The sequence below is a fragment of the Scatophagus argus genome, chromosome 19 (assembly GCF_020382885.2).
Source record: "Scatophagus argus isolate fScaArg1 chromosome 19, fScaArg1.pri, whole genome shotgun sequence".
In the NCBI taxonomy this organism is placed as follows: domain Eukaryota; kingdom Metazoa; phylum Chordata; class Actinopteri; family Scatophagidae; genus Scatophagus; species Scatophagus argus.
In genome coordinates this window covers 6,104,022-6,125,758 of record NC_058511.1, presented here as the reverse complement: position 1 = coordinate 6,125,758, position 21,737 = coordinate 6,104,022, and the positions used below count along the sequence as shown (strand labels likewise).

The window sequence follows — 21,737 nt, the reverse complement described above, 5'->3', positions numbered from 1 at the left end:
ATATGACTCTGTGTGTGTGTGTGTGTGTGTGTGAGAGAGAGGGAGAGAGGAGTACAAGGCCAGTTGGCTAAGCAGCAGGTGTGTCTGTAGGTACCTGCAGGTAGGTGATTCTGTTCTGGACCAGATCCGACAAGTCTTTTGCTTCCTTCGTCCTCCACTCGCCCACTCCGTCCGCCTGACTGAGGTAGTACAAGTCCGTCATGATGGACCTGCAGACACAGACACATTTCAAAACTTTATTATTCAAATAACAATACACACATGGAAGCATATTCTCCACATGTGCACTAAGTTCATATTTAAATGGTAAAACTACACCGAAGGCCCCATTTTCAGGACATTTTTCTGTTTCTCTCATTAACAAAGACAGTATCCAGCCCGGTCGTTAGGCTGTAAGGTTTTAAATGACATCGAAATCGTACTACACAGAGCATAAACAACTTGAAGTGATGATGAAACATGACCTTGTGTCCTTAACCAACACATCAACAACTCTATCATTCCTTGCGCTTTATTCCCATGGCAGCCATTTGCACTGTGTGGGAAGGATTCATTAATGAGTTCAAAGTCATGATGCAACTAAAAGGGGAACTTTTTGGGAAACCAGTAAGAGAGAGAGAAGCTTCAAAATCTGTGTTCACTACAGTGACCTTAGGAGTTTACTCTTGATCAGAAAACACACTTACACACACAGTTCCACACAGGAAAGCGTGCACATTTAAAATGCTGCGTTTGGATTCAACAAAGTCAATTAAAACTCATAGTGGATAGGATACTGGAAGAGAAAAATGTATTCTAGGGGTGCAGGGCTAAGGAAATATGAATTTAGACCATTGAGAGCACAGCAATCATTCATTTATTAATTTAAAGTGTGATGAAGCACAGTGAACAGGATGATACACCAAAAGCAGACATTCCCACCTGGTTACGTGATCAATAAACCATTCCTAAACTTACAATATCAAAGTATAAAAGTACACAGAGCATCTTTGTCAGTACCGCCAAACCCTACTTGCACATTCAGACTAGATACGTCAGCATGATCTAAGTCTAAGTCAATTTGTAAAATTCACACATCTTGCAGATCTTGTCTTAGACCTTATTTTTGCCAGGTTAAGCTTCCCATCCTCACATAGAATCAATGAACTTTAACCAAGACAAAACTTAAAGCCACACTGAAGTGAGCTTATGAATCATGTACTATAAGCACTGCAGCAGGTAGATTTTGAAAATGACTCAGCTTTGGAAAGTTGGAAAGGAGAATTCAGCATATGTTGGCAGTATACTGCGTGTTAAACATTACCAAGGCTCAACATGCTTTCAGGATATTTATAGAAAGACTGTTGTTTCTGTCACACTGACTAGCGACAACGGGGTCCTTCTGGTTGTTTAGCTCTTTTTTGGATTAAGTCTGCCATCTGCAAGCCTCTGACAGAGAATTTGTGCCCATGTCACACACTGCCAAATATTGTGACTATCCACTTAAAACATGCCCAAGAGCTCTGATATATGCAGCCAAGGGCAGATGCAAACACATCACACACACTCTCACTCACTCACTCTCACACACACACACACACACACACAGACACACCACATTTATGCAAGCTTAATTTATTACTCACTTCTTTGACCCAAATCAGTCACATCCTGTGTGACTGAGAGTTCTTATGCACATATTCAGTAGTGCATGCAAAGACACACACATACACACAAGGCAGATAGACGTGCCATGTCCCATTTCAACAGTGCAGTAGGATGAATAGTCCCTCTCCCAACGAATAAGACAGTATCATCACTCATCGTCCCATTTTGAAGCTGGAATCACAAAGTGTGATTGGATGTCAAATGCTTGTCCAGAAGTGCGTAAGGAAGCCATCACTGGCCCTCTGCGGGGAGGAAAAGCAAACCTGGCTGGCCGAACGACCAGGAGTCAACAGACAAGCCCTGAGGGATTTGGCAGTGAGACAGGGACTGCAGGACATCGCGGCTGTCTGGTGGTCCCTACGTACGGGGGTTGTGTGTGCTCTTGGGTGTATGTAATTGTTTCTGGTCTTGGGCATATGTAAAGCTGGTGGGCTTCCCCAGCGCTTCTGATTGGCTCAAACAGCAGACGCTGAGGCTGCAGCTGCTGGGCTTGGCAGAGCATCACTTTTCTCAGTACTGATGCTGCACCACTGGGAGAGCGATTAAAAGGTTTCGGGTTCACAATACTGCATGAATATAACCAGGACAGGTAAGACAGAGGACAATCTATGGCATATATGGTTCTGCATATGTTTGCACCATGTGCTCTGTTATGAAACTTATAAATCTCCCGAAATATAGTCACTATCTCAACAATGGTAACTGTTCTCTGGCCAAAATTCAACAGCTCATGCTTGATTTTGTTTTGTTTGTTGTTAAGTAGATCAGAGCTGCAACAGTAAGTCATAATTAATTAAATGATAAATAGAAAATACATCTGTGACAAATCTGAATACTGATTTGTCTTTTTTAGCAAAAACGGCAAAAATTCTCTGGTTCACACTGAGAATGTGAGTTGTTACAGAATGTAGTGATGCAATGTATTTGACCTTTAACACATTGTGCTTCATGGCAGATCTCTATGAACTTTCACGATATTTCATTTCACTTCATGCCTATAAAACTTTGTTATACTGAAAGCTCTACATTATGCAGCGATCATTTTCATTGGGAGAGCAGGTAAGTAATTGCATACTTTTTTGATGTGCTACATTTTTATTTTACTCTGGAAATTTTCCGAGTCAAGGACCTTCCACGTTTCCTGAACAGAATTTAAATGAGGGAGCTGCACATTTTATTTGAGTCCAACATTTCATTGCTCCTTCCACCTCTGCCCCTATCTGTGCTGGCCAGCACATACAAAGAAAGCTGGAGGGGTGGGGGCCTCAGACGGAAAGTGAAAGCCCACGAAAGTCTGAGACTATATGAGCATGTGTGTGCTTACGAGGTGAAGAATCAGTCGTTGGAAAGCTGCTTAGGCAGCAACGACTAAGACAATGGGCCCGGTAAGCCACTTCAGCAGGATTACAATGAACCACTTGGCTAAGTGACACCAGGCCTGTCTTCATTCATCTGCTCAGCGGCCCGCCAACCAGGTGACAGTGAGCGTGTGGCCTTTGACCTTTGTTTCGCAGCAGTCACTACAGGTTCTCCTGCAAATATCCTACTCTTGACATCTAAAGCTGATGCATACAGGACACTGGTAAACTGTAGCCTGAGAGTCTCTGCAAAGAGGAAATCTGTAACATGGGGGATGTGTGAAATCTTAGTTTCAATACTAATAAATTACGTGGAGAAATATAAACATTTAAACATCATTTAACAAAAGAAGCAAAAGTTCTTAAATGTTCAGTGTTACACATTAAATAAAAAGACGTTCAGCATCTCCAGACTGCTATTCCACTGACCACCGATCGTCAATTTCAAGAGTCCCATCTTGTTCTGCGTGTAAGCAAAAACATATAGACGGAATAATCTAATGAAAAATAATCTAATGTACATGATTTTGGACTGGGGAAGTGCACCTTGGGAGACTAAAACTCCACACAGCTCAGTCTGCTTTGACCTTTTCTCTGGAAGCGATAATGTCATTGAAACAAAAACAGTATGTTTTTTTTACTCATTTCAGTGTCAGCTTTGTCACAAATTTCCACTTGTCGTTTTCAAAAAGCCACATGCCCACCTCTCTTGGTTTCCCAGGTCCTGCAGGAGCGTGTCTGCGTACTTCTGCCTCTCGCTGGGCTCAACATTGGTCAGTTTCTTCACCTCGCTGCGAACAAAATACCAGAACTCCTTAACGCCGTTTTCCACTCTCCTCCGCAGCTCCTCCTGAGTGGGCCCTGGGCCTGTGGGGGGCGGTTAAGAGAGAACAGCTCACAACAAAGCATAACCAGGATACTCAGCTGACATGACATTTGAGGCACAGGTATGATCTGAAACAATGAATCGATGATGTTAACTTCAAAGCACCTCCATGGGACTACAGCTGGGAGGAGCACCGTAGGAAAGGCGGCCAAGAGGTCTTTTGGAATGTCTGAGCATTAGATCATTAGATTGTGTGAGGCTAAATAGGCTAATGGCACAAAGCAAGGTTTTTCGGAACATAACCGTTAAAATTTTCCTCTTTCATACCTTGTCCCAGGGTGTTGCTTTGACCTCATTCAGAAGCACATGATCGCTGTTTTTGTGTCTCGTGGCTCCCTCTCAAGTTTTTTCTCACACAGTTCTAACAACAGGAAGGAACTCTATACCCCACCCAAGCCAAACAATGTGGAGTAACCCACATGGATAACACAGCTGCCTGCTCTGGTTTCTGCAAAGAGAAACAAAACAAAACAAAACAAAAACAACAAAAAAAAAAAAAACAGAAAGAAAGGAAAAAAAAAAAGTCGAGGAAAGGGTAAGACAGCCTCAAGCAGGAGAAGGCGGTGGTGGTGAAGAGGGAAAAGCTCTTTTTTTTTTTTACCTTTCTATCTTGCACTCTCTCCTCTGTTCACACTCCCTCCTATGGTGGAAAAGAGCTGGAGGGTATTTTTAGCTTTTTCTTCCCCTGCGGCAAGATGGAAAGGCTGACCCTGTGCTGCCCTCCACGTTCACATGTCCTTCTTTATTTTCTCTCTCTCTCTCTGCCATTGGGGCATTCACACTGCTTCCACTTCATTCACACATTTCCCCGCTCACCTGACAGCTTTCCTGCCCCTCTGACCAATGCTTAGAGTGGCAAACACACACATAACCCTGCCCATTCGATGGTGCGGCTCTGCCATCATCACAGGTCCAACACTGGACTAGACTGAGCTTCTCGCTCCAGGCAAAAGCTCACAAGAGCCTTTGACTTTGTTTTAAACCATATATATATATATATATATATATATATATATATATAGTCCTGCACTGCACCTTCCAAAGTCAGTCTTTTCATATTTTCAGGCTGTGTGCCCAAACCTTCCTTGCAACCTTTCAAATGGCTCTGCTCTGCTCACCGTCTCCAGTGAGTTTCTGGAAGCTGTGGATCTTCTGTTTGGCTCTGGTTAACTGGTCCTCCAGGGAGCGCAGTCTCCCTGCAGCCAGGGACCCGGCTTCTGCCTGACCCTCTGGTATCCTGGGGGGAGAAAATACATACACAAAGAGAGGAGGCGATAGGTGAGCTTGGGAGCATGTGCACATCAATAGGATGAAGAGAGTGCAAAAATGTCCCACTATTCAGCAATACTCCCCTGAAACTGTAGAACTGTATCCCAGTAAACAAAAAAAAGAGAAAGATAACCGCACTCACTGTAGTGATGCAAGTAAGCATTACTTTTTGTTATCAAAGCAGCTCTCAATTGGCTGCGATTAATCTTTGGTTTTGAGAGTTTCGATTTGGAAAAACATGGCTGCTCTGCAAACATTGAGAAACTCCTCTCACACAATCAACCAAAATCAGTCTCTGTCAACGACATTTTAAAAAGTCATTAATGAGGTGCAGGACTTTGGAGAAGCAGTGTGAACGTTTTTCATGCCAACATCCGCTGCTTAATCTGATATGTACTGTATCTTAGTGGGTCGACTCGATTCTCATTTGGATGTTTCCAGACTTTAAAGTTGCAGTGAGAACTTAGTTGTGACGGCTGGCATCTTTTAGCGTTCACCAGTGAAAATTCTTTTTCATTTGCTGAGACACCACAGTGGAGCCTCCTGGAGCCCTGTCCCAGTTTATTTATTTTAAGCTCAAAAGGGACTCAAAGTACTGGATCATTTTCCATGTTTGTTAGGTCCAAACATCCAAGGATCATATCCAATGACTAGTCTTTGTACTGAGTGTCAAATTATGGAGACGAGAGGCAGCTGGATGCAATATCTTTGTGACTTTGATCTAAACTGGCAATAGTTGTTTGCTTTAAAATATCATTATGAAGCAAATGTTGATCTCACAATGTTGACTGGTTTCCTATAAAACTTGCTTCCCCAATACATTTTTCTATATTTTCCCTGGGCAGGAAATCTCCCAGGAACGTTGGGCTGACCGGCGATCCAGTCAGGCTGGCGGCCTGGCACCATTTCTATCTTCCTTGGCTCCATTATAGATTAAATGAATAAACAAACTGGTGTTTTTGTCTTGTGTTGTTGGTAGTTGCTACTCTGAGAAAAAAGGAAACCGATCCGGTTGTCTTTGCGACGGCAGCGGCAGTAATACCACTTAAGGACAGATGGGGGAAAGTTGTCTATTTCAACTGTAAAAAATAATATAAAGGAAAAAAGAAAGAAAAAAATTCTCCCTAGACTCAGTTTATTGAATCTAAGAATGTCTCTATGTTGAAATGGGCCAACATTTTAACTATACAGTGGATACAAATTTTATTTGAAAATATATTACAATAAAATTCACTTACTATATCAAAGCCATTCAAGGGCAGTAAACAGATTAAACACAATTTATTACCATAATTTGACCATTTAACTGTAGCCACATTGGAAATCCCCTTCGTTTATTACTGTGTGCTGATTGGTGCAGCAGTGGTCATGGTGGTCTGTTCTTTCTTATATGTGTTAAGTCAGACTAATAAGATTTACTGTCAAACAAATCATGCACATGGCTTGCAAACAACTAGTCATTCCCTTACACTGTTTCCTTCCATTCAGGAATAACTCAGCTGTAGGGTGTCTGTGGCTCTTTGTGGCTTCTTCTTGATAAAACAGGCGCACGCATGACTGAGATCTGTGCTCAAAAGCATCAAACCCAAAAGCCTGAGAAAATTTACGGCTGATAATCTTGCAAAGCCTAATTGCTCATTATCGCTGAAATTATGTTTGGGCAGCCTTTCAGTCCATTTAATGTATTCCACATTAATGTAATGGGCTATTTTCAAGTGCATATACACAAATCTTTGTTGATCTTTGTTGAAACAGTATGTTTTCAGTGTTCCATCTATTAGCGCTTGCTAATAAATGCAAAGATAAAAATAAGCATGCTTACAGCTCTGCGTCAATGAACTACGAATAACTACTGCATGCATGTGATGAAAACAGAAATGAGCACTCTGTCATGCTCCAAACGCAGAACTCAAATCAGCCAAGCAGAAAAAAAGAACTGTTACTGACATTACACCAAATCAATTCCTCTACATAAAACTATTAAAATGGAATATGTTCGAATGCACAGGGGCATTGGTGAAGTGCCGCAAAGGCCATGTTAATGAGTCATCAAGGCATGCAAACTCAATTTGCTCGCTGAGTGAGGAACATCAGTCGCTGGCAGGCATAAAGATGAGACTTTCAAAGTTGCAACAGCCCTTCTTGCTGCACAACTCCCCCATCACTGTTCAAGCCTCGGCCCCTGAGAAGCCCTGGCCTCCCACTTCACTGAGCACTAACTGAGCATTGTGCTTCAAAGCCATGAAAATAACTGAGGGGGAAAAAAAGGATATCTTAACTCCTATATTATGTAACCGTGTGAAGGACAAGGAGAACCCTCCTCATACCTTTGTGGTACTGCAGGTATTTAAATGTATGCCTTAATCTTCCTTTCTATGTGAAATCTGTGAGGTGACCATTTGAGCTGCTTGACACAGATATAGTGAAATAAGATCCCAGGTGTATTTCCTTTCCAACCGTTAACGTGACTATCGGTTCTCAATGTTATGTCTATTCAAACAATATTCAGCAGGATTTCTCAAAGGCCACACCCTAACCTGTTAGTTACACCATTGTACAGGAAGTAGGACTATTTCCTAAGTGACATAATTTCCCAGAGGGGTTTAAGTACTGCTAAAATTGTAACATGAAGCAACATGCTATCTCCTTTAACAAGGCAGAAAAAATAGGCTCGATCAGCACGGGCGAATGAGTGAAGATGCGGTACAGAGGTAAGCTAACATGCTCCAAAGAGACATAAACTGCTGAGACACATTGCTGGTGCAGGCAAAACAAAGGCATCCCCAACCAAGATATGCAGATATAAAACATATCCAAACACTCAGTGGTATAAAAACCCACAGACACATACACACACATACACAGGAAGCAGACAAACATTGTACACAAATACACAAATGATCCCTGACGGTATCTCTAGAGGACCCGAAGCGGAGACTAGACGCGGCAGCTGGATTCAACAGCGTCTTAATCAAACGATACAGGAGAGGTAACAGATGAGAAAAACTCTGACTCGAGGGAGGTGGGGCGGAAAGAGATGTGGGGGTGGGGGTGTACTGCGGTGTGAAAGACAAGCTATGAAAGCAGGGGGCGATGAGCCACACCGGCACCGAGCACTGAGCCGGAAAGCAGGTGAGGTTCAGCATCTATCCCAGTTTCCTCTGAAACTCTGCCCCAGCTGTCGCTCCATCAGCTCCTGCCCCTGCACCCGGTAACCGTGGAGTTCACAGAGTGATCAGAGAGCCGGGAGGAGCAGTTTGAATGGTGAGGTCCTGGGTGGCACTGCGGCGCATACATATTTCTGTGGTAAGATTTAATATACTGAGGTTGACTTCAAAAGAAAAGCCCTGTCCTGAACCTGGGAAGGCATACATATGGATGGAGATGTAAAGTGTTCTGGAGGTGGAGATGAAAGCAGGCTACATGAAGGCAATTTGCCTTTACATTAAATACAAACTTTGATTCATTGCTCCTGTAGGAGCCTAAATGCAGTTTATTTTAGTTAAAATAGTTTTCATGTAAAAGATACAAATTTATAAATAAGAAATATAATTTGTAATTTCATGATTGGAAAAAGATGTAAATACTATTTACATATGTGCATTTCAGTGATGTATATTGGTAAGAGAGCGCTTTTATTTTGACATTTAGGGGAACCACCAGTGGGGTGAATGTGACCTTGGTTGCCATGGGAGCGGGGTCAGTTGGACTAGGAAAGGAAGATTGGAGTGAAATAGTTTTTTTTGACCTCGTTCTCGCTCTTGCTTTCGCTCTCGTTTTTTATCTTAACGCCTGCAAGTCTTAATTTTGTGGACATATTTTATGTTTTGTAATGTTGCTTTAAGTTTTCAAGTAAACAGTTAAAATCAAGAAGTGGATTCGTGGATTTATTTTTTGGAGCCTGTTGATGCAAGAGAGTCAGACGAGCGTCAAGCTAAAACTTCAATAAGGACGATAAGAACCTACATTTTCAGTCAAAAAAACTCGCTCTACACGGACTACTGGATGCCAAAACCGGACTGGATGATTAAGGACAACGATAACAGAAGAACCCTGCACGGATTTGGAGGTTTGTCATTCGAAAGAAGACGACGACTGTAAGTTAAAAAGCTGCTACGGATTGGCCGTGTTGTCAGTTAGGATTCAAAAGGACGTCTATCTGCCGAATGTCAAAGTGGAATGCAACGGAAAGCTGATTATTAAACAGTTGCAAACGGATGTAAACGTGAAAGATTTAAACTGTCATGGAACGATCAGAATATAAACGAGCAGTAAAAATGACAGAAAAGGGTACGGAAGATCATAAAACCAGGCTGTTGAATGCACGTAAAGGCAAGCTAGCCCAGCTTACTAGCATGACCAAGCAGCTCGAGGAACTGATGGCGGACGACGCGAATGCTGACCTCGTTAAGAACAAGCTGCGTGTCGACTTCGGTGGTTTGCAGACCGAATTTACAGACATAAATTACAGTTTGCAGCAATATATGAGTGAGGAGGAATTTTTGGAAAACCAAGCCAATTATTTTGAGCCCAAACAAGCCTCAATGACAGATTTCTTTTGGAGATGTGAAAATTGGATGAAAGACGTTATGAAATGTGATGAACAGTCAAAGAAACAGGAATGTGGTTCAGAGCGAACTGGTAGCAGGTCTGTGCGCACGAAAAGGTCCAGTTCACGACGTTCAACCATAAAGTCAACTTGCTCAATCAAAATGAAAACTGAGTTGCTGCGTGCATCCCTAAAGGCTCAGGCAGCAGCTGTAAGGGAAAAATTGGCCATCGAACAGGAGGAGGCAGAGCTCCAGTCAGAGCAAAGGAGAATTAAAGCTAAGAAAGAAATGCATGAAATTCAAACAAAATTAGCTGAAACAGATGCACAATTGGAGGTTTTACAAAGATATGAAGATGAGCAAGACGGTGTGAGCAGCTGTGAGTCTGATGCTCCAGATGACAAAGGGGCAGTGCAAAGCACTCCACTCACATTGCCACAACATGACACGCCAGCTCTGAATTATTCCCAATCCCAATCTGATGCATTTAATCAAAGCTTGCCTGTTAGACCTAAAGTAAACGCAACTGATGCAAAAAAGAATGAAAGTGAGGCAGTTGTGCTGGATAGCTTGTGCCAAGCCATAACACAACAGGCTAATGTCACAGAGTACTTAGTGAGGAATCACAAGGCATCTCTACTTCCTGATCTCACTATTAAAACATTCAAAGGAGACCCATTGGAGTTTAAATCCTTTATTAGATCCATTGAACATGGCATTGAAAGCCGTACTGAGAATGACAGTGATCGTCTGCAGTTCTTGTTGCAATACACAAGTGGACAGCCACATGAGTTGGTGAAGAGCTGCATTCACATGCCATCTTCAATAGGATACGCCAAAGCAAAGCAAATGTTGCAAGAATATTTTGGTGATGACTACAGGATTGCAGAGGCATACTTAAAGGAAGCAGTGGACTGGCAGACAATCAAACCAGAAGATGGCGCTGCGCTACAGTCATTTGCATTGTTCTTAACTGGGTGCTCCAACACAATGGCAGATATTAGCTACATGGAAGACTTGGACAATGCAGCCTGCATCAAGGCATTAGCTAACAAGCTACCCTACAAGCTGAAGGAATCCTGGAGAAAGTACGCCTGCGACCTGCAAGAAAGAACAAAGGCAAGAGTCAAATTCAAGGATTTTGTTGCGTTTGTGAACAAACAAGTGAAGTATTTACTACACCCTCTCTATGGGAACATTAAAGACAACACCATCAACACAAAAGACTCAGTTCGACAGAAGCCAAAGGCACAAGAGAAAGACATGGCAAAATCCAAGAAGGTTTTCACAACATCCATTGCTTTGTCAGCAGAAAACAAAGGCAAGAAGGAAAACGAATGCTCAACAGATAACAAAACAAAATCGGTGGATGCCCATGCAAAACCATGTCTACACTGCAGCGGAGAGCATCACAGTTTAGCGGTCTGCAGAGGATTCAAGAAGAAGCCACACAAGGAAAAGCTAGAGTTTTTGAGAAGTAAAGGGCTGTGCTTTGCATGCTTGAAACATGGCCATATGAGTAGCAGCTGTACGGAAAAGGCTCAGTGTCAGGAGTGTGCTCGTTCACATCCGACACTGCTGCACATCACTTTCAAAGAGTCAAAGGAAGAAATGTCGAAAGACAAAGAAAGCAAAGATGAGCAAGCCGTCACCAACGCTCTTGTTCAAGCATCTGAACTATGCAGTGTCACCGGGGCCGGTAAAGAAGATTGCTTCCTATCCATCGTTCCGGTCCAAGTCAAGGCACAGAAAGGAACCAAGATAGTGACCACATATGCATTTTTGGACCCAGGCAGCTCCGCTACCTTTGCTACAGAGTCACTAATGAAAGAGCTGAAACTGAATGGACGCCGCACAAATATTTCCTTGCGAACCATGGGGAATGAATCTGTGGTGAACACACGCATAGTGACAGGACTGGAAATCAGTAACCTGGAAGGTGACCAGTTTATTGAGCTTTCAGAGGTGTTTTCCCAGAAAGCCATTCCTGTGACGAAGGATAATATCCCACGCCAAGAGGATGTCAGTAGGTGGCCTCACCTACAGGAGGTGAAGCTTCCAGCCGTTGAAGCAGGAGTAGGACTGCTAATCGGCGCTAACATTCCCAAGGCCATGGAACCACTTCAGGTGGTGAGTAGCGTGAACGACGGGCCATATGCTGTGAGAACAGCGTTGGGCTGGACAGTCAACGGACCTCTTAAAGGAGGAAATGATGGACTGAGAACTAGGTCACCGGCAGTAACAGCTAACCGAATCTCAGTAGCCAGGCTAGAGGAGCTTTGGCACCAACAATTCAAGCTGGACTTTCCCGATGCGGGACAGAGTGAAGACATTGAAATGTCAAAAGAAGACCACCAATTTATGAACATGGTGTCTCAGTCTACACAATTGAAAGATGGCCACTACAGTATTTGCCTTCCATTAAGAAACAAATCGCTGTGCATGCCAAACAACAGACCAGTAGCAGAGCAACGTGCACTGAACTTAAGAAAAAGATTCATTAAGGATGCAGACTATCGTGCAGAGTATGTTGCATTTATGGAAGACCTTGTGAAGAAAGGCTACGCAGTTCCAGTCAACAGTGCTGAATGTGAACCGCCTGAAGGAAGAACTTGGTATCTGCCCCATCATGGAGTCAGACACCCAGTCAAGCGCAAGCTGCGCGTTGTCTTTGATTGTGCAGCAAGCTTTGGAGGAATATCACTGAATCAGCAGCTTCTACAGGGACCAGACCTGACAAGTTCGCTAGTTGGGGTCCTCACACGGTTCAGGCAAGAGAACATCGCTGTCATGGCAGACGTGGAAGCCATGTTTTACCAAGTGGCAGTGAAAGAAGAAGATACAAATCTACTCAGATTTCTCTGGTGGCCAGAAGGAAATCATGAGGAAAAGCTTGCCGAATTCAAGATGAAGGTGCACATTTTTGGTGCGACCTCGTCGCCAAGCGTTGCAACCTACGCTCTGCAGAAGTGTGCAGCTGACTTCGAGGATGAATTCGGGCAAGAAGCTGCCACCACAGTGAAGAAGAACTTCTATGTGGATGACTGCCTCAAGTCAGTAGTTGATGAGGATGCAGCAGTCACTCTGTGCTCCAACTTGCGAGGCATGCTGGCAAGAGGTGGTTTTCGGCTAACCAAATGGGCAAGCAATAGCAGAAAGTTGCTCAACTCGATTCCTGATGACGAGCGAGCTCAAACGTTTCAAGATCTCGACTTGAACTTGGACAGTTTACCCATGGAGCGAGCATTGGGAATCCAATGGTGTGCAGAGACGGATCAGTTTAAGATCAAGATCAACATCAAAGACCGTCCACACACCAGGAGAGGCCTGCTCTCGTTCATGAGCTCGATCTTTGACCCTCTGGGGCTCATAGCTCCAGTGGTATTGCCCGCCAAGAAAATTCTGCAAGATCTGTGCCGGCAAAGGTACAGTTGGGATGACAGCCTGCCGGCAGATGTCATAAAGGAATGGACTAAGTGGACGTCTGACTTGCAACAGCTAGAGGGGTTTGGCGTTGACAGATGCATCAAGATGGAGGCGTTTGGTGCACCAGTCTTTGCTCAGCTACACCACTTTGCTGATGCAAGTGAAGATGCTTATGGAACAACTAGCTACCTTGTACTACGCTCCTTAGCAAGTGAGACCCAGTCCTCTTTGATGATGGCGAAGGCACGGGTAGCTCCCTTGAAATCCCCGACCATACCAAGGATGGAGTTAACTGCAGCTTCAGTTGCAGTAAAGATGGACAAGCTGTTGAAGAAAGAGCTTGAATTGGAACTCCATGACTCAGTATATTGGACAGATAGCACAGTTGTGCTTAAGTACTTGAACAGTGAAAGCTCCAGATTCAAGACTTTCGTGGCCAATAGGGTGTCAGCCATCCTGCAGCACTCTCAGGCTTCGCAGTGGAGGTATGTCAATACCAACCTAAATCCAGCGGATCTTGTGTCCCGAGGTCAGTCGGTCGAAGCATTCTTGGAGTGTGAAAGCTGGCTTTCCGGACCAGATTTCCTGCACTGCGAGGAAGACCAATGGCCAAAGAATCCAGATCCTGGAATGATACACGTGGATGACCCAGAGGTCAAAAAGGTTCAATCTCATGCTGTACAAGTGCAAGACTTCAAGGACCCGCTGGACCAGCTGATGCTGTACTACTCATCCTGGACAAAGTTGAAACGCGCTGTAGCCTGGTACCTGAAATTGAAAGATCTGCTGAAAGAGCTAAAGGCAAACAAAAGGAAGGAACCAAGCTTGTCAAGCAAGGAAAGACTGGACAGATTCAAGAAAAAATTCCAAGGAACAAGACTTACCTGTGACGACTTCACGAAAGCAGAGACAGAAATTGTAAGATACACACAAAAGAAAGGATTCCAAGAAGACCTGGAAATGCTAAATGAACGACAAAGGGTGAAGAAATGTAGTTCGCTTCGCAAGCTGAACCCAGTGGTACAAGACGGACTCATGAGAGTGGGAGGTAGGCTGAGCCGTGCTGCAATGCCAGACGACTGCAAGCAGCAAGTCATCTTGCCAAAGGACTCACACGTCACAAGGCTCATTCTTAGACACATTCATGATGTAACAGCACATGCGGGAAGGAATCACATGCTGGCTCAGTTGCGGCAGAGATTCTGGATCCCTGGAGCAAATGGAGCCATCAGGAGAATGTTGTCTAAGTGCATCAGCTGCAAGAAGCTGCATGGCACAGCTGGCAAACAACTCATGGCAGATTTACCAACATGCAGAGTTCTGCCTGATGATCCTCCATTCACGCGAGTTGGCGTTGATTATTTCGGCCCATTCCTGGTGAAAAGAGGAAGAGGACATGTAAAGAGATACGGTGTCATTTTTACGTGTCTTGCTGTTCGAGCAGTGCACTTGGAAGTTGCGTCCTCGCTTGACACTGATGCATGCTTGAACGCAATTAGAAGATTCATAGCAAGAAGAGGACAAGTCAGAGAAATGTATTCAGACAACGGGACGAACTTCAGAGCAGCCGAAAGTGAAATGAGGAAAATGATAAGTGAATGGAACACCAACAAGATTGAGAGGCACCTACAACAGAAAGGTGTACAGTGGCACTTCAACCCTCCGACAGGTTCCCACCACGGAGGAACCTGGGAGCGGCTCATCCGCTCGGTGAGAAAGATTCTGAACGCCACAGTAAAAGAGCAAGTCATGGATGAGGAAAGCCTACACACTTTGTTGTGCGAAGCGGAGGCCATCATAAACAGTAGGCCCATTACCAGGGCGTCTTCTGACATCAATGATTTAGAGGCCTTAACCCCTAATCACCTTCTGTTACTGAAAGTCAAGCCTGAGCTGCCTCCAGGAGTGTTCAGCAAAGACGATCAGTATACAAATCGAAGATGGAAGCAGGTTCAATACCTTTCGGACATATTCTGGAAGCGCTGGTGCAGGGAATACCTCATGCAACTACAAGAGCGCCAACGATGGATAACGCTGGAGAGAAACTTCTGCGTCGGTGACGTGGTGCTGATTGTCGACGACACATCTCCTAGAAACTCCTGGCCGCTTGGAAGGATCACAGAAGTTTTTCCAGATCGGAGAGGTATCGTTCGGCAGGTGAAGGTCAAGACCCGGACCAACGAGCTCTTGCGCCCAGTAACCAAGCTGTGCCTGCTGCAAGAGTCAGAGACTGATTAATGGACTTTCACATATCCTTTTCATTGGTGATAGTGTGATAAAGTTGTGTGCTGTACTTCAAATGTTATTTAGTTTTGACTTACGTGAGCTTAAAGTTAGATAATACAAAGAGTGTGTTATTAGGCTCCTTTGATTTAAATTTGAGTAATTGTTTCAAGGCATTGATAACAATTAGGGGCCGGTAATGTAGGAGCCTAAATGCAGTTTATTTTAGTTAAAATAGTTTTCATGTAAAAGATACAAATTTATAAATAAGAAATATAATTTGTAATTTCATGATTGGAAAAAGATGTAAATACTATTTACATATGTGCATTTCAGTGATGTATATTGGTAAGAGAGCGCTTTTATTTTGACATTTAGGGGAACCACCAGTGGGGTGAATGTGACCTTGGTTGCCATGGGAGCGGGGTCAGTTGGACTAGGAAAGGAAGATTGGAGTGAAATAGTTTTTTTGACCTCGTTCTCGCTCTTGCTTTCGCTCTCGTTTTTTATCTTAACGCCTGCAAGTCTTAATTTTGTGGACATATTTTATGTTTTGTAATGTTGCTTTAAGTTTTCAAGTAAACAGTTAAAATCAAGAAGTGGATTCGTGGATTTATTTTTTGGAGCCTGTTGATGCAAGAGAGTCAGACGAGCGTCAAGCTAAAACTTCAATAAGGACGATAAGAACCTACAGCTCCTATTCTCTGCATATAAACATCCGTGTGTGTGTAACATGTGCATTACTACACTGTGATGCATCAGACACTGGACTGACATGTTCCAGCATTTCCCGGGAATGCGTTAAGCAAAACCACTTGACTCCAATAAGTCAAACTAATAAACCAGAGAAAGTGGTTGCTGAAAGTATGCAGCAAGTAAACATACTACAAATACATTGTCTGGTGTTAGCAGGCAAACTCGCTACTACTGCTCATAATCAGTTTGAAAGACATTTTTGGAGAGATAACAACAAATGTGAACAATGCCACGCAAATAAATATTCTCTGACTCTACTGTGTTGTATGCGTACTAAAGAAGATGTGTGTGTCTGTTGCGTATCCTTCTACGCTGTGCCAAATCAGTTGATCTTGTTTTAAAGTCTCCTTCCTTTGCTGTATCCACGTTTTGTCTGCTGACTCAAAGAGTGTAATTCCATGAAAACTGATTCTGAATGGTGCATTCACATGCTTTGACTCCTCAGTACATCCAAAGCGAGCCAGCTCCACTCTGCGCCCTACTTGACAGAGATGTCCTGACCACAGGCCGCTCCCACAATGGGACTAGTGTGTGTGTGTGGTAGCGGCCCGTCCCTCGTCCCCAACGTCCCTGAGCGGCAGCCGGGTCGATGGGAGTTCAGGTCTGGAAGCGGCAGCGGCATCTGTTTGGTTGGGCCGTACTGGGTTAAGACCATTACAGGATAAATGAGTCTTTTCACCGTCTCCTTGAAAATGAGCGGACAGAAGCTTCGCCACATCATTACGTTACAGTTTCAGCGTGCTTAAAAGATAGGGGCCCAAATGAGGCACCCAAACAGTACCATTTGTGAATCAGATTTTAGTGAAATGTCCTCATTTCCCATTTCCTCCTTGCTGCTCTTTACTTAGCACACTCCTCATACCATCCATCATGCTCCCCTCCTCTGCATCACCCCCCTCCCAGCCTCCATTCCTCTCTGTTGGCACGCCTAGGGGATCGATCAGGTCCTCATCGCTCAGCCCAGCTGTCACTCTCACCCCTCGCTCCCTCTGATGCCACACCATCAGGCTGGCGCTTGTCATTGTCTCTGCAGGGGCTGTGGCTTCGTGCCTGAGGTGACTGACAGCTGCAGAGAGGGCGGAGCCAGACGGGCTGAGCGACTCGACCTCGTGCTCACCTCTCATTAACGCTGTTGGGTGATTGGTAGGTTGGCACGCTGCCTGTCACTCAAATCACTGAGGAATGGCCTGAATAACCGAATCACTGGACTGAATCTGTAGGCCAGCCAGGTGATACTAATTTGAATCTTGAGCATTGATTGATAGCTTTATTCATTTCACAGGACTATTCCATTCAAAAAAACAAAAAAAACAAACAAAAAAAAACCCAGAGCTGAAAAGCAGGTAAAACACTGAACGAGCAGGCTGAATAACTATCGTCATCCTTTCAGTGATGCCACACAAACGTGCAATTTGCGATCAAGGAAATCGATATTCCGTGCAAACTGCTTCAGCATGACTATCCCTCTCTATCATAAAATGAATGAACAATGTAAACAAGATCCCTTCAGGTAGATAATGAATGCACAACGCTGCCCAATAATGCACTACACATCCATCTAGTGCTGCTGTGGTGTGATGGCACTAACAAAGTTAAATCCTACTCTGAACTATAAATCAATCGCAATGCAGCGAATGTTCTTCCACGCAGCAACACAACACAAAGGTGTAATAATGTCAGTTTTATGGGTTTGAATCTCTCTGAGGCCACTCATAAAAAACCGAATACACTAATGCGGAGGTTAGGTGGTTCGAATGAAACCTGTCTTATTACCGTCAGCGGGACATCCGCAAAGACCTGGTTCTTACACAACATTCAGAGAGTCATGTTCTCCATCCAAATCTCCAGAACGTCGGCTGAGTGGGTTGGGCATGCATCTGAGCTGGTCGATCAGTGAGCTAGTGAGTTGTTACATAGTCAGTCAGTCTGTGACAACCTGCTGCCTGGAGACTGGCTCAGTGCCATGCCTCCGTCAGCACTTAGGTAGTGGAGTGAGGCAGGAGGAGGAGGAGGAGGGGGGAGGTGGAGGGGGAGTGAAACGAGGAACAGGAGGAGGAGGAGATGGACAGAGAAGGGAGGAGCCGTGGCAGGAATGATGGGCAGTTTACTAACAGCCACTTTGAAACCATTATGCTCTAATATAAGGCTAAGAGACACTACAGGATGAGGGAGTAGTGGAGTTCCCTCCTGGGTCTGTATCTGACCACTGCCCCCACACACACACACACACACACAGAAGGACGCAAAACTGAACAGAGGACGAACCAATCCCTGTCCCTGTCGATAACTCACAAAGCTTAACCTCAGCAAGCCAGTTGCCTGCTTTTGGCTTGCTGTGCTGGATACTTAGCTGAAGCTTAGAGGGACTTGAGAAGGCACTGTAGCGCTGCCCCAGTAAACAACTGTGGAGGCTTCGGCCCCAGATCAACAACAGAACTCAATAACAAGCAACAAGCGTGCAGTGTGTCGGGGACCCATCTGGACACTGGTCGACTGAAAGCAGCACTTGTTTTTTTTATGCCGTGAATTCCACCTTTGTGTTTGAGCCAATTTTGAATAATTACAAAAGCAAGGGATTTAATCAGGGACCAGCTGTCTGAAGCAACGTGTTTTTATGTTTGTGTGCACTGATGAGGGCCCTGCATCAAAGTGAATTGGAATATCACAGATGAGCAGCAATTTCAGCATCTGAAGCTCGGGTTCTCTGTTAATATGGCGCACACAAGTGTGTCCTACACCGCCACTGCCTTCCTTTCACACGCATGCACAACCATGGAAGTAGACATCAATGTACAGACCCACTGTTAATGTGTACAGAGAAACACTGTCGGCATGCAGAGGTAAGAGCAGAACCATCTGTCTCTCTGTTACACAGCTTGAACGTGTGAATGATGCTGTGTGGTTAAATGGGCTCGTACAATGTGCTGCAGTCCGCCAAAATACCACAATGAAATCCGGTGAGGTGTGTGACAGTCTATCCATCTGTCTGTCACACACAGCATCTCCGACACCACTGATCAGCTTTTGATCAAACTTTGCAGCAACATTTGTTTAAGTGGATGCAGTAAAAGATGCTGATTTAATCAGGTGCTGATTAACTTTTCAGGTAAAACTAAAATTAATAAAACAACAACAACAATCTCAATGCCACTTTCTGGAGTTTGCAAAATTACTCTGATTGGACTGCCAGGGAGTTAGAGGCTGTACTTAATTGCAGGTTTTTGCAGAAACTTTAGGGAATGATGCATTGCACCATTTTTTTCTCACTTCAAAAACAAAATTATACTGACCAGACAAGCAAAAGGAGAGCACTGCATTTGTTTGCTCAACTATGTGAAAAATCTCAGACCAAGGGAACTGATGCATTTTACCAAAGCACTCGAAATTTGATCCAACATCAAATTGCCCTGCCCTGCAAATACAAATCAAAACTGCTAAACTATCCACCTTGCTACTCATGTGGATATTCAGAAAGATTCTTGCTGTCTTGCCAGAGCCAAGAATAAAAATATGTTGAGCTGATGATTATGTGATGAGCTCATACTGTGAGTGAGGTTTGTTTCTGAAATACTCTGCTTATCTTTCATTAATTATGTTTACTCGAACACTAATACGCTGATTGTTGGTCTTTGGTCACATGTGGGCTGTGATGTTGAAAACTTTTGTTTTTACACGCAGGTTCTGTATGTCCATTCACATACAGCAGAGCACTTTTTTCATCTCTGTGTTGACTGAGTCACGTCAGCGGTTCTGGCTGCCTGAACTCTGATGCATTCACCACTCTGCTGGATTTGGCTCCTCTGTTTAATGAGCAGTAATGGAAACCAAGGGCACTAAAACACTTTATTCTCTCCATTATCAGTGTTGTGTCAGACTTTCATTTTTGATTATTATATTGCTTATCATAACTTTTTTTTGGTTTGTTTTCCTGACTCACTAGTACTACGTAACTGAGTTGAGGACTCATATGGCAGGCAATGACCAGAAATCTGAACAGGGTGTTTATAGGTCATATATTGGTTCCAGTACTTCAGCTAGCACATTCGGGTTTCTCAAAGCCTGGTAATGACTTATGTGGGTTTCTGAAACTAGGATATGATTTCACAACCACATCAACGGCATACTAGTGTGTGTGTAAACACAGCTATTTTAAGAAAAAGTCGGCTGAGTTCTAGAAGCATCTTGTTACCTGAGCGATTCGGCCATGCGCCGCAGGTCTTCATTCTGCTGCTTGAGTCGCTCTAGCTTGGCCAGGATTTTGGAGAGCTCCCGGCTGGACCGCTCCGGGTGCTCACTGTCTCTCACCAGGTGACCGCCGATATAGAAGAGGAGCGTGCCCCAGGCCAACAGCACCAGGGTAATCCAACGCCATGAACCCGCCCAGGGCCGCATGGTTCCACCTCACCCACCCGAAATCGCCTCTTGGTGAGCCTGTACACCCACCAACCCACCGGCCTGCCTGCCGGACGTGTGCACACACGCGCGCACACACACACTCACACACTCTGTGCCCCGTCACCACAAGTGCCACAGCACCAACGTTGGCATCGGCATTTTTGCATGGATGGTCTTCAGTAAAAAGACAGATGGGAGGGAGGTGCGTGCGTTTGTGGCCCAGGAGAGTATAAGAAAAGGCAGCAGGTGCTTGTCCAGCGATCAACCAGCCTTTCTTGTGCGTGCTAAAGCATGGCTGGCAGAATCAATGTGTGTTCTGATGGCCTGATTAGTGTCCTCTCCCGTCCGCACAGCTCCGTGTTGACCAGCTTGTTCCACACCGTCTTCCTGTCCCACGGGACTCTTTTATTTGCGTTGTGTCCTGTAGAAAAAAGGACAGAGATAGCAGTCAGTTGAGCTTCTTGTACACCATTTTGTCTCACAAATACTTTATGAGCTTGTTGGTCAAACAGAAGCAAATTAAGATCACCGAAGAGCTGGGCCAGCAAGCCAGCTCAACAGACAAATACTTGTGAAGAGGGGAGTAAAACACAAGCCATGACTCGTATGGTGCCACATAGAAAGAGACACAGAGAACTGGATGGACAGAACAGATACAGACACTGCAGACTGGTCATAACCCTGTCTCAGCAGCCTACAGGATTGATCAGCATGACACTGCAATTTGCATTTACTTAGTGATGTGCAGCTCCTGAACTATGCTGCATTGCTGCCGAGGCAGGACAGGGATGTTCCACTTTCCACGTGCTGCCTGCTGGCACATTACACACATACACACACACATACTTGTATATTCTCTTAAAAGCTCCCTCTAACACACAAACACGCCATCACACAACTGAGAATACATCTTTTATTTCCTCAGCACTCCATACCACATTCCTCAACCACAGCCTACCGCACACCCACTCCCCTCACTCTTAGTTAAAACACGACTAAGCCTGACAGTTAATGGATTTGTTTTGAGGCAGCTAAATCCCACAATGTTCTCCCAGAGCGTTTTCCTCCCTCCCAGGTGCCCGTTGCCATCCCCATAACCCCCATGACAACAGTGCAACATTGTCAAGGTGATATGGTGAGCTCAGTGTAGCAGAGGGAGGAAAAAATCCCTGGATCATCACTTCCCTTCATCCCAAAGCAGCGGGGGAGACGGAGATGGACGCGTGC

The 21,737-nt window shown here is 44.5% G+C and overlaps 1 protein-coding gene across 1 annotated transcript in view; it reads right to left on the bottom strand.

Moving 5' to 3' along the window:
- Positions 1-21,737, bottom strand: part of fut8b (fucosyltransferase 8b (alpha (1,6) fucosyltransferase)) — an 87,038-nt gene that overhangs the window by 22,515 nt on the left and 42,786 nt on the right. Inside the window, exons 2-5 of the mRNA XM_046372286.1 lie at positions 20,305-20,931; positions 5,010-5,128; positions 3,710-3,872; positions 95-209 (exon numbers count right to left, since the gene is read on the bottom strand). Of these exons, the coding sequence (XP_046228242.1) occupies positions 95-209; positions 3,710-3,872; positions 5,010-5,128; positions 20,305-20,507 (600 nt within the window). The 5' untranslated portion in view covers positions 20,508-20,931. The remainder of the gene's footprint in view (positions 1-94; positions 210-3,709; positions 3,873-5,009; positions 5,129-20,304; positions 20,932-21,737) is intronic.